The following is a 17,517-nucleotide window of genomic DNA, read 5'->3' as shown; positions in this document are numbered from 1 at the left end:
CTCTCAAATAAATGAATCTTTTTTTTTTTTTTTTTAAGGCTCTGGATAAGGAAATCAACTCACCAGTCCACTATCATGGCCCATGATGGTTTCCCACAGCGAGTCATCAATCAAGACTTTCTTGTCTTGAATGTCCATGAGTTGGCTGACACTGCGGTGGAGAGAGCCTTCGGAATAGGTTTGGCTTATTTGGCTCTGACTTGGGATCCGAAGTACAGATATGCTCCGGTTGCTCCTAATACTCACGGGCGTCCCAGAGTGGGGGATTTTGGTATCAGCTAATCCCTGAAAAGAAAGTTGCTGTTGGTGATCAATGTAAAGAAAATGGGTTTGAAATAAGACAGAAGACTGTGTGTCACACATTGTCAATGAAGGGAACACTCCACATCCTCCTACAGAACTTAGCTTCTCTAGAATATTGTGGTAAGAGTGAGATGATAAAGTAATAGTCATATTGGACACCCAGTGTTCTTAGCACCTGGGGAGTTCATGCGCTAGTGCTTTGGCTCTTATGCCCGGCAGACAAGAGCTTGCTGCATTGCAAAGTGGTTGGGGGAAGGAGATAGATGGTTGGGTTAACAAAGTAATCCCTTCATGAGTCACCACAGAGCTTGTGTCTTGAGATCTCTGCTTTCCCAGAGCAAGTTAATAGTGGTCTCTCAAGGTTGCCAAATGAGCACGGCTGTATTAGATTTTTAAATTCCTGGATTTGCACAGGGAAGTGGACTCTTCCCACCTTCTCTTCTCATTCATATTATTCTATTCATTATAAGATTCAGCCTTCAACATAAATCAGGTCTTGTATTAACATCAGAAAGACAAAGGCACCATGTGATTAGAACCCAGAAAGTGCCGGGATACCTGGCTGACTCAGTGGTTGGGCATTTGCCTACGGCCCAGGGCATGATCCTGGAGTCCCAGGATCAAGTCTCACATGGGGCTCCCGGCATGGAAACTGCTTCTCCCTCTGCGCGTGTCTCTGCCTCTCTCTCTCTCCCTCTCTATGTCTATCATGAATAAATAATTAAATCTTTAAAAGATTTTTAAAAAAAATAAATAAAAAATAAAATAAATAAAAGAACCGAGAATGTGCCATGAAAAGATCTGGCTGCTGTAAACATCTGAGATTTGATTTAGCTGGACCAATCAATGAAATGTTCCTGCTTTTCCTTGTGCAGTCAACACATCATGCAAACGCTCATGCATTCATGCAGCACACAGAGGTACCTCAAAGTGCATGGTGTAACTTTTTAGGGTAACGTTGCTTGACACATCAGATATATCGGCCACAGAGTCAAACTGAGAACAGATGGGGAGGCACCAGTCAGTGTTTGGAACAAAGGAAATGACCATAACACAAATTCTTTGTTTCTCTAATGATCGCATAATCTTACAATCATTCTGAGATGCATCTCGGGGTCTATGTGTGTGTAGATACGCACATCCTATATTTCTGCAACTAAAATCCCACAGTGAGTGGAATGTAACGGCTTAGTATTTAAAGTGAGTTCTATTGGCATTGCTTGTTTACCGTGGCAGAGAACGAGAGGATCTCCAGACAAGTAAGGAAATCACAAGTAAAGCCTAGGCTTAGATTCAGCCACACTATATGCTGGGTGACCTTGAAAATGTTAAATTACGAAAGCCTCTCTCATTCCCTGACACCTCTGCCCATTCTCCTCTATTCAGAGTGGAGCCTAAAAATCCTCTTGCCGGTACGTGTCTGGTGTCAGAGGGTATCTTACCTGTTCAGAGGACAGGAGTGCCTGGGAAGGGGTCAAAGCAACACTGAAAGCAGAGCTTGTCGTGTGTGTGTGTGTGTGTGTGTGTGTGTGTGTGTGTGTTTTGCAGGGATAGCTCTCATTGATCTACCCACGTGAAAAGAAAATCTAAGATATTGAGCAGGTGAATCCAGCTTGATCCTATTCAGAATCTTACCCACTGATTCTGGAGCCCATGGACACCAGCAATGGCTTTTTATTTTACTCTACTAATGCAAATTCTACTCTTTTGTTCGGCTACCCTTCACTAACAATATTCCGATTTTGAGAATGGTTTACTTTCAAAATTAAAATCAAAACAAAACAAACCAGAAGAAGGCTTGCAAGTCCACGCAAGGGCCGAGAGGGGTACAGACACTTTGGCAAGGCCCCAGGAACCCCACACAGCCACACCAAACCCTACGTGAGATCCAAGGGCCGGAAGTTGGAGCGTGCCAGAGGCCGCAGGGCCAGCCAAGGCTACAAAAACTAACCCCAGATCCTGCCTTGTTATTAAAGAGATTTTGAACGCTAAAAAAAAAAAAAAAAAAAAAAAAGACCAATCCCCCAGGCTCACCCAAAAGCAATGAAATCTGAGTTTCTGGGGTAAGGCCCAGGCAGTGGCATTTTTAAAAACTTCCCCGGTGTCTTTGTCCATTTGAGCTGCTCTAACAGAATCCCGTAGACTGAGTGGCTTATAAACCAGAGAAATTATTTCTCAAGCTCCAGTGGTCCCCGTATCTTATCAAACATAACTGTTACCTAGTCCCTTGTTACCGTGACTGTGGACCTACTTCCCTCTAACTAAAAGCAAGTACTCCAGCCCAGGGGCCGGGAACCGGGGCCGCCCTTCAGAGACATACCACATGGGTTTCCCCCGGCGGACAGACATTCAGCGGAGACATTCTCTTCTGAATAGGCACCAAGGGAGGCCTCTCTCTGATATACGGTTCTTTGTGGATTTTCCTTTGGAGTAGCAGAGACAGAAAAATGGCCAACAAGATCAGGCCTAGCACTGCCATTAACACGATGAACCATAACTCGTTGTAGAACTCGGTGCTTTTGCTCCCCGAGCCTCTCTTTTCTCCAGGAGTTGTCAGAACCAGGCCTGCGAAACCCAGGGACAGAAAAGGGAAGTGTTATTGCAGAAGGGGACTTTGGGATCCCTTGCCCTGCTTGTCTGATGGTAAACTGGAAGGGGGTTCAAAGCAGTTTGTCTCGTGGGTGCTTGTTTGGACCTGTGTTCGGGCCCGCACGACGGTGCGGTGCATCCAGGGAGGAGCTTACAGCCCTCCGGAGGCCCCCCTGACGCTCCTGACAGTGGAAAGGCGTGGGGAGGGGATGACGGGACTTTTCAAGGGGGTGACCAAAGTAACCTTGAGGAACGCCTGCTCCAGTTGTGTGCTCCGAGAGCACATCCTTCCTGGGGCAGTGGGCTCCTAGGAAGGTGCCAGCCTAGACTGTTGCTGCTTGCAGGGAACCTACTAGATACACGGGCAACGCTGAGGATCCAGGGTCCCCTGGCTTCATGCAGCAGCCCTGTTCCCAGGAGGTTTTGTGCAAACATGGTTAGAAACACCAGATCGAGGGGCACCTTGGGGGGCTCAGCGGCTGCCTTTGGCTCAGAGTGTGATCCCAGGTCCTGGGATTGAGTCCCGCATGGGGCTCCCTGCATGGAGCCTGCTTCTCCCTCTGCCTGCATCTCTGCCTCTCTCTGTGTGTCTCTCATGAATAAATGAAATCTTAAAAAAAGAAAGACAAGAAACACCGGATCCTATTTTCTACTGTGATGTAAGCAGCCTGTTTGCCAACACGTTGTCCTTATAGGTCTTGTGCCTGGGCCTCCCTGCCACTTAGCAAAAGCTCTGCAAGTCATCCCTCCAGCACCCTCAGAGAGATTCCTCTCGAAAGCAATCCTTTGGCAATAGGACCACTTACTCTTGCTTTCTGTTCAAGTGTGGAGAGTTCAGTCGATGTGCTTCTCTGCACACGAGGCCGAGAACAGGACCTCCCATTGAACGAGCATGTACTTAACCCAGTGTCGGGCCCCGGGCCCAGGGAGGGGGGTGCAGCCCAGCTCTCAGGTCTGTGGAAGGAGCCGGGCAGACAGGAGGGAGGCTCACAGGCCTCACTGCCCAGCAGCATCAAGCTGGGAAATGGAGCAAGGAGGAGCCGGGGCAGGGCCTCAGAGACCATCCAGCCCGGCCGCTTGCTGGGGCTGCTGGCTAGGATGTCACGGGAGGTTACTCAAGTAAGAGGGCTGCACAGTATCCGCAGAAGGGAGGCCAGGAAGGGACAGAAGTAGTGGAGAAATGTGTTTTGTTTTGCAGAACGAACAGTTCCAGCCCAGGGAACAGCCAAGCAGGTGTTCCACCTGGGAGCCCCTGGCTAGCTGCGCCTCACCCGACAGCCCCTTACGGGAGCCAGCTGGGGCAGGACTGGACGGGGACCAGCACAGACAACCCCCTGCGTTGTCCTCAAGTTGTCTTTAGCTCCTCATCATACTCAGGTCTCTTCCTGCAGGTGCAGTTTTTTAAAAGTACGACGTTTGCCCTAGCATGTTGATGCGCTAGGTGTGTGGGACTGAACCTAAGGGCCTCTGTAAGGCCCCTCCCCGCCCCTGCCCCCCTAGAAGACTCAACAAAAGCTTCCTGTGCTCATCCCAGGGGGAGACAGAGCTTTCTCCCTGTCTTCTTACTCTTGATTTTTATTTATTCATGAGAGACACAGAGAGAGGCAGAGACACAGGCAGAGGGAGAAGCAGGTTCCCTTCAGGGAGCCCCATGCGGGACTTGATCCTGGGACTCCAGGATCACGACCTGAGCCAAAGGCAGATGCTCTACTGCTGAGCCACCCAGGTGCCCCTCCTGTCTCCTTACTCGTAACAAATAACACAAAGTTCTTTGCTTTTAACACTTCCTCTGGGTATACTCCATTCCATGTACCCCAAGTGGCGAACCCTTGACTGACTGGGATCACAGGGTAGGCTCAGAAGCCAGTGGATCCATGCAACAGTCATGCAGGCTGGTGTGCACTGTGAGCCCGAGCTGCTCTTCGTGGCCCAGGGGAAGGTGGGCAAACAGACCCAGTGGCAACAACCTATTCACTCCTTGTGCAAAGTCCCCGTCTGCAGCACCTCAAGCACGAGGTGGGCCTGCTGGACACTTCACACCCACGTTTGCAGTGGAAAGGAAGGGGACGGCTTCAGAGTTGGGGTGAAAGGAAGAGAAGTGACTGAGACTATATTTCAAGCTCCCTAAGAGGAGCGGCACAACTTTGGTAGCCCTAACCTCACTTCTGACAGCTCTGTGGTGGAAGAAGTAGGTGGGCCTGCCTCTCTGGGCCCCTGCTTCCCCAAGTCTACAGTAGAGAGTGGGAGTCAAAGCTCTGCCGAGTTCCAGCAGGTGGGAATTCCCCTAATTAGGAATCGATGCGTGTTGTTTGAATGAAAACACCCAACATCCTTGGTTATTTGCTGGAAGAGCTGGATTTCCTCTGCGTGGCATAGGGCTATTACCCCAGAAACAGATCTGATGGACCCAGTGGGCCCCTTGCTTGGGAGGACACAAGGGAACGTAGGGCAGGCTGCCTGAGGGAAGCCGCAGAAAGAAAACAGCCCTCAGAACAGGAGGAGGGAAATGAGGATCGCCAGACTTATGTGCTCCAAGGCTGCCTCAGGCAAGGGAACAGGAACATTTGAAAAGTTACATCATAAAATTAAAACTGACTATGGATATTAGTAGGACAATCCATCTTGGAATCTTTCATAACTTCTCACTGTCCTCAGTGTTCCTTCTCTCCTCAATGGAAACCTCACTCTATTCAGGAATCAAACACAGACTTCCCCTCTATTATGGATGGAGATCTTAAAATCAGGGTGGTGCGTCTTCATCCCTTCTTGTTTTTCTTTTCAAAGTCCCTTTGATTTTAAGGGAGGGACTCCACTCATTAAATGGGAGTTTCAGAGTCAGGATAGGAAACTCTAGTAGCTGAGCCTCTACTTCAAAGAAAAACCCAAGTGGTGTCCAAGGAGATCCCTCCCAGTGAATTGCCTGCCTCAGGGAAGATGTACATCCCCCTGACCCCAGAGACTGGACTGGCCGGATCTGGAGATGGCTCAGTCTAGGTGATGCGGTTTTACTCAACTTGTGATCCTGGTTCCCTGAGTCAGAATCACTGGGCAGGGTTTGTTTATTCTTATTTACTTTCCAATTTTTAAAATCTGATTAGAGTTGACACACAATGTTATGGGCAGGGCTTGTTGAAAGAGCAGATTGCTGTGCCCTACTGATTCTTGATGTCCTCCAGGGACCATACAACAAACAAGCACACTGAGATGATTCTTAGGCACGCTTAAATTTGAGAACCACTGCTCATGAAAAAGTACGGGGCCAGGAGTCAGCAGAGAAACCACATTCAAATTCTCATCTTAGCAATGAGCATTTTTGGGTAAGTTCTGATGTCCCTCAGACCTCTGTTGGCCCACTCGTGGAAACACTGGAGTTGCTAAAAGAACACCAGGTAAAGTCTACTCTGTCCCACAGCTGCTATGAAACGAAATGAGATAGACTCTGTGGAGGGAATTGTGTTGAGTATTGTAAAAAAAAAAAAAAAAAAAAATTGTACATGGCATCCAGACACGTAAAGTCTGGAATCCTAGAATAATACCTATATATATATATTTTAGTGATTGAAATTATCCTTGATAACAATATATATATGTTTACCTGTGTCTCAGAATTTTTGGACATTTGCATTTAAAAAGGAACCCCTAACGATACATGCATACTAATTTGATAGAACATTGGTTCCTGGCATCTAAAATAGGGTGTCAGTCCCAATTCTGTTCTAATGGAAAAGATCTGGTGTTTCTCTAACTTGCCCTTTAAAATTGTAGAGTATTACACATGTTGGATCCAAAGATTGTACGTAGAACTCAATTTAAAAGATGCTCCATAAAAATTACAATTTCATCTTTTCAGCTGAATTACTTGGTAATAACAATCAGTCATAATCTTTTACAGAGAATACAAGAGAGACATCTCCCCAATTCACCATTTTAGGCTCTGGATCTGTAATATTATCTCTATGATCCACATAAATTGGCATTAGAGCATTTTCTCTCTTCCTCTGATCTCTTTTCTCTGACTTCTTCTATAAATTACTTTTTTGGTAAACAAAGTTGTTTAGCTTTTTACTGACAGAATTGTGGGTAGGAGAGAGTTTAGCCTTATCTCTCTGTGTCTATGATCCAGTGATTTGGTACCACATGTCCTAATTCCTTGCCTAAATGTAATGAGGCATGGGAATGTCTAAAAAAATCTTATATTTAACACAGTTCCTCCCATACAGTCTATAGTACATGAGTGCAGAGATGTATAAGCAAACACGCTTGCTTCTTTAGAAAAATAAATAGATTCTATACTACATATAATATGAGCTAAATGTTTACCAAATCCTGTAGAGGTATCATATTGGACCACGGGTGTCTTAACGCTTCCTTCATCTGTGGTGCAGATGATCTGGAAAAAGAAGGCTGGAAGAAAGTACATGACTCAGTCACTCGACACCTACAAAGACCGAGTAGACTTCTAGAAGAGCAATGTGTCACAGCGTGGAAAAGCCTGAAAACGGTTTTCCAGCACAAATTGTGAGGTTTTTATCTAATATGCAAACTTATCTCTAACATTAAAATTATGAAGAAAAATAGCTATCATTAGTATAACAATTGTATATATCTATAAGTAAAAGAACTAAAGAAGCTGAGGGCTTATAGGCCAAAAAAGAAAAAAAAAAGCGTATTAGAAAAGGATAATACACAGTGTATCTTGTTCTGTCATGGTCTAAACCCGCTCCTTCAAAAAGGTACAGGTGCACTTTACACTATGTGACCCAAAGTTTCTTTCTAAGCAGGAGAGCTCAAACAGGGTCTTGGAAATCAAATGGTCTAACTACTTCTTTCAATAGCTGGGAACCTGCAGGAAGAACTCTTGTTCGGCCACACAGACGGTCAGAGGCCTGCCCATGAATAGAACCCAGATCTCCCAACCACGGGGCCATCTGCTCAGCACATTGGCTGCTGAGGTGACTGAGAACTGTGACCCTGGAAATGTGTAGCCGAATTATAAGAATGCCGTTGATAAACTTCAAATACTGTAAGTGCAATGCTGGCACTCACTGCTGATCTGCACTTTTAACCAAAATAAATATTCTTTTCAAGGAAATTAAAAAAAAAAAAAAAGAAGTCCACTAATGACTTCACTTTCTAAGTCCAGAGTGCTTAACATGCCTTCACACCTATGGGTCCCGTGGCCACACTAGTCATTAGAAAATACTTAATACGGGGGCACCCGGTTGCTCAGTTGGTTAAGCACCAGATTCTTGGTTTTGCCTCATGTCACGATCTCGGGGTCCTGAGATGAAGCCCCACGTAGGGCTCCACACTCAGCATGAAGTCGGCTTGAGATACGCTCTCTCCCTCTGCCCACTCCTCCTTCTGCTCGTGCTATCTCACGCAAAAATAAATAAATTCTTAAAAAAAAAAACAACTTAGTACCTTGTAAAGCTTTTTCTCATTTCAGTTTAAAAAAACAGACAAACAGAAGAACATGTAATAAAACTGGGAGAAAGAGTTCGGTTTTCGAAGGCAAAGGACTGTTGTTTGAGGAATGGATACTGAGGTCCATTAAGGAAAACCCTCACTCAGGACCCTGTAGAGTTGGAGATGCTCATTGACTGTTCAGTCTCCATTTGGAGGCCATGGATGCATCAAGAAAATATCTGAATTCCCTGAAAGTGCATGATTTCAGGATACTCCTTGACACTTCGTGAGTGCTATTTCTCTTATGGTGCCCTGCACTCTTGTTGCTTCATGGGGACCCTCAAGGCACAGAGAGCAGCATTCTCCCTCCATCTGTGTCCTAATGGCAACTCATCAAGCTGCAAATGGGAAGGGAAATCTTATTTACTGAGAGCTGCAACTTTTCCACAAGAAGTAGCCACTTACACCAAGACATTTTAATGGCGAACACCTGCTGGCCGCCTTTCAGATGGAATATCAGACGGGGACCCAGAGTTCCCGACTATGAAATGGGGGTCAGAAACTAACTTTTGTCTGCCGTCCTGGGTATGTAGAGGGTGGTGTCGAAGCCACTGTACACACGCTGGCCTCCATCCATCACCACAAACTCCTTCAGCGGGCCGTTCAGAAGGAAAGAGCCACTCCAGTCTACACGCACCAGAGACAAATTGCTGTCCACCAAGAATGGGGCTCGGTATTGGGGCACTGTTGGGAGGAAGTTGTATGTTTTAAAAATGGTTACCTCGGAGTATGAATGTGTATGTATGTCTTTTATTTTTTTAAACATGCCCCTCCACCCCTAAACTAGCATTGCTGGAGCCCCTCCTATTTTCCTTAGTATTTTGAAGAAAAAAAAAAAAAACTGGCATGGGGGAGTGGAAAGAAAACCAATGGGAACGTGTGAAATGCTTTCTCAGCAGCGTTGCACCTGCTTCCCGCGCCACCCCCCCCCAAAAAAAAAATCAACGGAGAGCAGTGTTTTATGAAATAAAACTATTAGCATACAATGGTTGTGCTTACCAACATAACCCTGGAGCTCATATTTTGTTGCATTTTCCCTCTTTTAATGGGTAAAGTATCCTTAACACTATTAACTACAGTGGATTGCTATTTCTCATATCGAATCAATATTTATTGCTACAAAGCCCCAAGGACTAGATGAAGTTAATATTTTTTTTTTTTTGCCAAACTAAACTGCTTAGATGGTGAATTATGTCCTTTTGGCACCCATTTATTTTTAAAGCTTTTTCTTGAACCGTTAGTTTGTTTTCTAAGATAGTTAAAAAGCCTTGCAAATAGCAATTCGACTATAATAATTCATTGCCCTGACTAATCAATCAATAGCATAGTACATTAGTATATAATCAAGTTCAGGTCTCCTAAGTATTATATCAGATACAGAAGCGACTTGGTGTGCATTTTACAGGCATGTTCTCTTTCCATTTTTCAGCTTCCTACTAAAACAAAAGAAAAACAGTCCTTAACTGAGTCTCATCTCTTAAATGAATAATTTTTGCAGAAACAAATGAAGGGTTACCATATCATCTTGTCAAGTCAGAAGAGATTTATTTCATGAGATCTTGTTTTCTCCAAAATAATCAATACATTTGTAGCAGCATTAAGATCCATCTATATACTAAATTGGCTTTTAAGAAAAGAAAAAAGGGAGTGGTAGAAATAAATTGGATATCCTTTTTTCTTTAGAAATTAAACCCATCTGTTGCTGATGTTGGGAAATATAGCCAAATAAGGAATAATTATATTTTGGTGATCCCAGAATTTAAGCACAGGACAACCTTGATTCTTATCTTTCAAAATAAGACATTTTTAAAAAGCCATAAGAAAATATTTCCGCAAATACTAAAACAAGAGCTATAAGATCCTCTTTAAATATCTGTTTTTCCAACTCAAATTTTGCCTAATATCACAATGGAATATACTGTTGTATTTGTTTGTGACTTCCCCATTACTTAATTCAGATTTCCAGGCCTCCCCTGCATCATAACAGTGCAAATAAAGGGGAGGCTTGTAAATAGTATGGAAGTAGAAAGATTGGAGCTTTATTTGTCTTGTAGGACATGGAGATCTTCTAGAGGAAAGAGTGGTTAAACAATCAAAATTACTGAGAAAAATGGATTTGGAGACTGAGAAAATGGGAACAGTGACTATGCCCTTTGCACTTGATGTGTTTAATCTCATTTAGTCTTCAAAACAATCCTGCAAGAATTCGTCCCTAATTCTTCAGGTTCAGAGAAGCCAAATAACTTGCTTAATAACTGTTGCTGGTTAGGAGACCAAGGACCTGAACCCATACCTGCCAACCGTAAAGCCCATGTTGTTTGTTATAACCTCAGTCCCACATTTTCCTTATAGAAACCTAGAATTGTTTTCAGCATTTTGGAGACAGGCTTCCAGAAGGTAGTCTGCTATCTTCCTGATACTGGCCTCACTGAAATGAATTATTTTCTTGTGTCACCACCACTCAGCTCTCTGCCTCTGGGTTTTGTTTGCAGGGTGAGTGGCTGATCCTGATCTCTTTGGGACCCCCGGGGCCAGATGCCCTTGCAACCCTGCTTCCCGGTTACAATTAGACGGTAGACATTGAGAATCTGCACACTTTGCTTGGATCATGGCGTGAGTGACAAAGAATGCCAGCACTAAATGTGAAAAGTTTTGGGTGCGTTCACTCACTCGTTAAACAACACATGTTGGGTGTCTAGACACGCTGCCCAGGCTGGAGGCAAAATGGAGAAAGTGAGGACTGCAGGTGGAGCAGGTGAGGAGGAAAGATGCCAGCTGTGTCTGGGGCTGTCGCATCTGGGCAGAGGTGAGGAAGTGGGGTGTGGGTGTGGGGTCTGGGTTCCAGAGTGGAGGACTCGGGTAGCAGGTGAGCACCTGGGAGTCAGCCTTTGGAGCTGAAGCCTTGGCATAGATGAACTAACTCCTGAAGAGGGAAAGTGAGAGGAGGGAAAGGGGGTCGGGGGGTGGGAAAGGTTGGGGCTGAACAGGAAGAGCCGGGTTGGTGTAAGATCAACAACAGATTGACTCAAACTGAGTATCCAGAGGCAGAAGGGAGACCAGGGGACACTTAGGAAAACCAGGGGGACTGCTTTTTAGTTTTTTTATTTAAATTCAATTTAGTTTTAGGGGTAGAATTTAGTGATTCGCCAGTTACATGTAACCCCAATGCTCATCCCATCACATGTCTCCCGAATGCCCATCACCCAGTTACCCCATCCCCCAACCCCCAGCAACCCTCAGTTTGTTTCCTAGAGTTAAGGGTCTCATGGTTTGCCTGTCTCTTTGTTTTCATCTTATTTTTTCCTTCCCTTTAGGGGAACTGCTTTTTAAAAAAAGACTGAGGGTTCCACTGCCTTGAATGTTTCCGAGAAGCCAAGAAGGGTGAAAAAATGCCCCCTGGATCGTCCCTCTGGTGGCCAAGGGCAAACTTAGGAAGAGATTTTCATGCAGGATGGGGTGGAAATCAGGCCCGTGGAAGTTAAAGGGTAAATGGGGAGAAAGACAATGGGCCAAGCACATGAAGAGGATTCTTCAGATAAGTTCTGCTGTGAAGGGAGGAATGTGGCAGTGAACAGAGGGGACAGGTTAGAGAGAAACAACCTGGACTCTAACCCGGGTCCACTGAAGGCTGCAGAGAGGACGATGGTCAGCAGCCAAGAGGGTGCTTGCTATTCAAGGCACAAGAGGTGGGATTGTTTCAGGTACAAGAACTACCCTTCCTCGTTGCAGGAGGAAATAAAACCCATTGCAGGTGGGCACAGAGGTCTGGGGTGGGAAGGGGGCAAACTACTGACTGGCGACTTCTCTGACCCTGGTGAATTCAGAGGCAAGGAGTTCTGCAGAGAATGTAGGGAAGGGCGAGTGAGGGGAGGATGGGTGTGTTTGGGGGAGGGTGAGAGGCTCTGGGAAGTCTGAGGAGGGTGGGGAAGGTCTGAAATCTTTATTCCAGTGTAACATGGTGGTACTGAGGGTTCTGCTGAGCTGGGTGGGTGGTCATGAATTTACAGTAGTAGTTCCACTTCCTAGGGGTGGAAACTGGGAGGTGACTTCAGCTCTGGCTTTGGTTTGGGGAGGCTTCATGGTCCATTTCCTAGAGCCTCCATTTGGATTCTGGTCTATGTGAACAGTATCTTGGAATTGTAGTGTCTGGTCCCCAGTCCCACTTCATTTTTCTCTTCTGTACATTTGGACAATCGCCCTTACTTTATCGGCTTGTGATGAGAATTATTTGTAAAGTCCTTGAACAGTGCGAGGAACAAGCAAGTCCTCTCTAAGACTGACCTGTTGCTAACATCCTTCCATGTTGCTCAGTCACATGAAGATCTTTGTTTGAGGCACTGGACGTTCATGAATGTATAACTCTTACTTTAAAAAATGCCAATGCCAAATACTGAAGATGAGATTATGATTTGATATAATGTGGCTGGGAAGCCAACTTGCAATTAAGTATTCAAAGCCTTAAAATATTAAAATACTTGATGTAGTAAATTCCATTGTCGAAATTTAATTTGAAGATAATCAGACATTCAAAGACCGGTTCCCAAAGAAATTTCTCACCATATTTATAAAGAAAAGTATTAGAACAACTAAAATGCCCAACCAATTCATTGGATGAAAATCGTATAGCCATTCAACGTGGTGGCTAAAGCCTTTTTAATGTCCTGGGAAATGCAAATAAAATCACACACCAAGTATAAAAAGCAGACTATGAAATTTTCATTAGAGTATGATCTCAGCCACATAATAGAAACTGCATGAGAAAAGGATTAAAGGAATAAATTATGGCAAAATACTAATGTGATTGCCTCTGGGTGGTGGGATTATAAGCAGGACTGGCTTTACGGGTGTGTGAATTGCAGACCTAGCTGCACAGGGCCCCTCACATAAAAGAGTCATGAACTTAGTTTGATGTTCTACTGTCTTGAAATTCTTAATGATTTATAAATAAGGGGCCCTGTAGCTTTATTTTCCACTGGGCCCTGCAAATGATGTAGCTGGTTATGACTGTAAGTACTAATTTTATTCTTAATACTTTTTATATTTGTTATTTTTAAAAGTTTATTTATTTAAGTCATCTCTACACCCAACATAGGGCTTGAACTCATGACCCGGAGATCAGGAGCCAATGTTCTTCTGACCGAGCCAGCCAGGCACCCTGTTTTTGTATTTGTCATTTTTAGACAATAGACATATCTACCTTATAAATTCTGCAAAGAAGTTATTTTATAGAGATCAGAGGAGGCCCCAATTAATTAGTTAATTGTTCTTCTGCTTTTCTTGACAGTGCTGTATCTCAATGCTTTCTGGATTATGCCATGCCATGTAATTTGAAAAGAAAGGGAGTGGTGAATGAATGAATGAATGAATGAATGAAAGAAGAAGAAGAAAGAAAGAAAGAAGAAAAAAGAAATCATCTCAAGTCTCAAATGTTTGTCTATGTTCATCCTACCCATGGATTGTTTAATTTCCACTAAATTGGTTTTCACCCCCATTGCTACATGAAAAATCTTCCTCAATTCCTCTTAACCTCCATATTATTAAACCCAGTAGGCATTTTTTTCCCAATAGTCATCTTCCTTGATGTCTCAGTAGCACTCAGTGCAGCTGAATACTTGCTCGATCCCTTCAAAAAGTCCATTTCCCTGCTTTTCATAACGAGGGGCCCCTGGTTGCCCGCCTACCTCTCTGGCTGATGGTGGCCACCACTTCTACTCACATTCTCTTTGGGTGGTGAAGCTGATCCATTCAGAGGCCGTGCTGCCCACCTCGTTGTGGGCCAGCACTCTCAGTTTGTAGGTGGTGTAGGGCTGGAGGCCCTCTAGGCCGGCTGTCTGCCCCAGCCCCGAGTACTTTGTCTCTGCTTGGCTGGGAGCACATGGAGCTGCTAAATCGGGAGGGCAAGCCATGTAGAGTTGAAGCTCATAGCTAGAAGGAGAAAGCAGGCAGTAAGATTAGTTTAACCTTCTTTTAAAATGGAGTATATTCTGTGAGGAGACATTTGGTGTTCATGGAACCACAAGCTCTTTATGACTTCCATTTGTGTGAAACTGCTCTCAGAAACACTTTATTTAACGTCATTCAAAGTGAGCAGGAGATGTAACCAGAGAAGTGGGGAGAGAAGTCACATGTGTACGTATGTTGCTGTCTGACCAGCAACTAGCGATTCTTATTAGTAGAGAGAAGAGATTTCTCTCTTTTCAGAGAAGAGTGATAAACTTTTTCTCCTCTGTTGAAAATAAAGAATATCTTTTTTTTTTTTGTTAAAACAAGTGAATAAAAACCAATCAACCAACAAAGAACAAAACAAAACAATATCTTTTTGTCCAGATTATTTTGAGTGAAATACCTTCTTTGTTTTTCCAAACAGTGGTTTGTTACAACATTTTAAATTAGATCAAGGAAATTCTGATTTAACCACAGATGCTTCCTATGTTCCAGCTGAGGCCTATAGAATGAATAATTCCAGGGAACCACGAGGAGGAGTCTATTCTTTCAATGAATGCAAACACACTGCACCATCTTTCCTATTTAAGGGCAATTTGGTTGTTCACCTTTCTATTTAGTTGATTTTATGATTTAAGCACTTTGTAGGGAACATTACAGCTCAAATCAATTTACTTGTCTATTTTGCCATAGGTATTTGTTTAAGAAACAAGTCTTCCTTAGGTAGTGCTGGGTAGCTACAAGTCTGTGCGCATGTCTTATTTTGGCTTGTTCATCCTTTTGTCTGGCCCACTACCTTTGAATGACACCATTGGGCAACAGGGGTGGGCTCCACTGGAAGGAAGCTGTCCTTGAGGACAGCATCTGGATTTGGGGAGAGGACAGTCCCGAGGGTGGAGCTGGATGAGTTCTCAGCTCTGCCGTTGGCCCTTTGCTGCAACAATTGAAGCAAGTGCAGGCTTCCACCCCAATGGAGTACGTGGTGAAGGGCTGTAGGCCGTGAAGAGTCTGCTGGGTAGCCGTGCCTTCAGATAGCTGTAGGAAGACAGAAAACACTACGTGAGGCAGGGTCCCAGCTCACAGACAACTCTTAAATGTTCATCATGTATCCCACCTCTTATAAAGGGAATGCCATGCTCCATCCCCCTGGGAGAGGCACCAGAGCATTTAGTATAGCATTTACCCTCAAGGAATTGGCAATCTGCTTGGTGAGGCATAACTTAATTGTGCAAAAAGATGTAATGACATTATAGTTAGGTGTCTGAGGTAACAGGAAAGAAATCATAAGGCACAATATTGTTTATCACCATAGATACTAGAATATGGCATAAAACAGGCAATATGTATATATTTTTTTTAAGATTTGAGAGAGACAGAGAGAGTGCATAAGAAAGAAGGGCAGAGGGAGAGCGAGAGGGAGACAGAATCCCAAGTGGACTCCACACTGCGCACAGAGCCTTAGGCAGGGCTTGACCTCACGATCCTGATATCATGACTTGAGCCAAAACTTGATCAAGGCAGTCACCCAGCAAAATATATACACTTTACAATTTTTATTTAAATTCCAGTTAGTTAACAGACAGTGTCATATTAGTTTCAGGTGTACAATTTAGTGATTCACCACCTCCATACAATGCCTGGTGCTCATCATAGGAAGTGCACCCCTTGATCCCCATCACCTATTTAACCCATCCTCCCATCCACTTCCTCTCTAGGAGTTTGTTCTCTATCACTAAGAGTCTGGAGGCACCCAGGTGGCTCAGTTGGTTAAGTGTCTGCCTTCGGCTCAGGTCATGATCCCGGGGTCCTGGGATCAAGCCCCACATCAAACTCCCTCTCGGCAGGGAGTCTGCTTGTCTCTCTCCCTCTGCCGCTCCCCCTGCTCAGGCTCGTTTTCTCTCTCTCTCAAATAAACAAATAAAATTTATAATTAAGAGTCTGTTTCTTGGTTTGCCTCTCCTTCTTTCCCTTATATGTTTCTTAAATTCCACATATGAGTGAAATCATATGGTATTTGTCTTTCTCTAACTGACTTATTCCACTTGGCATAGTACTCTCTAGGTCCATCCATGTCATTGCCAATGGCAAAATTTCATTCTTTTTTATGGCTGAATCAATTCCATTGTATATATTTGTGTGTGTGTATACACACACACACACACACACACACATATTACATCTTCTTTATCCATTAATCAGTAGATGGACTCTTGAGCTCTTTCTATAATTTTTTTTAATCTTATTTATTTATTCACAAGAGACACACAGAGAGAGGGAGAGACATAGGCAGAGGGAGAAGCAGGCTCCCTGCAGGAAGCCCGATGTGGGACTCAATCCCAGGACCCCAGGGATCATGCTCTGAGCTAAAGGCAGATACTTAACCGCTGAGCCATTCAGATGTTCCTCTTTCCATAATTTAGCTATTATAGATAATGCTGTTATAAATATTGGGCTGCATGTGTCCCTTCAAATTAGTTTTTTTTGTATCCTTTGGGTAAATACCTAGTAATGCAATTGCTGGATCCTAGGGTAGCTCTATTTTTAACTTTTTGAGGAACCTCCATACTGTTTTCTAGAGTGGCTGCACCAGTTTACATTTCCACCAACAGAAACACACAAAATAGTGATTAAATTCTATGACCCTCAGGATAATGCCTTTTCAAAAAACAAAATCTATATTTGAATTATATTTCTCAATATTCATGAAGGTCCATTGTTACCTGCATGTGTCTCTTGGGCCAAAAAAACCCCTCAAATCCATGTTAGAGTAAGTATTTAAGAGCTTGAAATATATATCCTATATATTTGTATATGTTATTTTTCAAATAATTTATGTTTAATATTTAAGAGCTGGAAAGTCCAACTTTTCCCCTGAGGGTGTTGGTGCATATGAAACATAGTCTTTTTCTCAACCATCTTTGTTGTATTATAAACTTTTTGGCTTATTTAGAGTATTTTTAAAAATCTCATTGGGATTTTATTAAGAACTCTGTAACTAAAAAGTTCAGAAACTGGAAAATAAATTTTTATACTCACATAAGCAACATATAATTAAGAGTTATCTGCTATTTTAAAAAATGCATACAATGCACTCCAAATATAAATTATTTTAGTTTATTAATATTATCATCTTATAACCGTGGATAATCAAGGGTTGATTGTATTTACATCATCTATATTTATTGAATACAAAGCCCTGTAGAAATATGCTAA

At 43.6% G+C, this 17,517-nt stretch overlaps 1 protein-coding gene across 1 annotated transcript in view; it reads right to left on the bottom strand.

Annotated features, from left to right (window-relative positions):
• The window catches only part of USH2A (usherin), a 686,930-nt gene that overhangs the window by 2,052 nt on the left and 667,361 nt on the right, over positions 1 to 17,517 (bottom strand). The window contains exons 65-70 of the mRNA XM_055333895.1: positions 15,101 to 15,339; positions 14,078 to 14,286; positions 8,869 to 9,045; positions 7,213 to 7,296; positions 2,624 to 2,868; positions 64 to 285 (exon numbers count right to left, since the gene is read on the bottom strand). Coding sequence (XP_055189870.1) covers positions 64 to 285; positions 2,624 to 2,868; positions 7,213 to 7,296; positions 8,869 to 9,045; positions 14,078 to 14,286; positions 15,101 to 15,339 — 1,176 coding nt within the window. The remainder of the gene's footprint in view (positions 1 to 63; positions 286 to 2,623; positions 2,869 to 7,212; positions 7,297 to 8,868; positions 9,046 to 14,077; positions 14,287 to 15,100; positions 15,340 to 17,517) is intronic.

Source organism: Nyctereutes procyonoides, unplaced genomic scaffold, assembly GCF_905146905.1.
Source record: "Nyctereutes procyonoides isolate TBG_1078 unplaced genomic scaffold, NYPRO_anot_genome, whole genome shotgun sequence".
NCBI lineage: Eukaryota > Metazoa > Chordata > Mammalia > Carnivora > Canidae > Nyctereutes > Nyctereutes procyonoides.
This window is presented reverse-complemented; position numbering and strand designations above follow the sequence as displayed.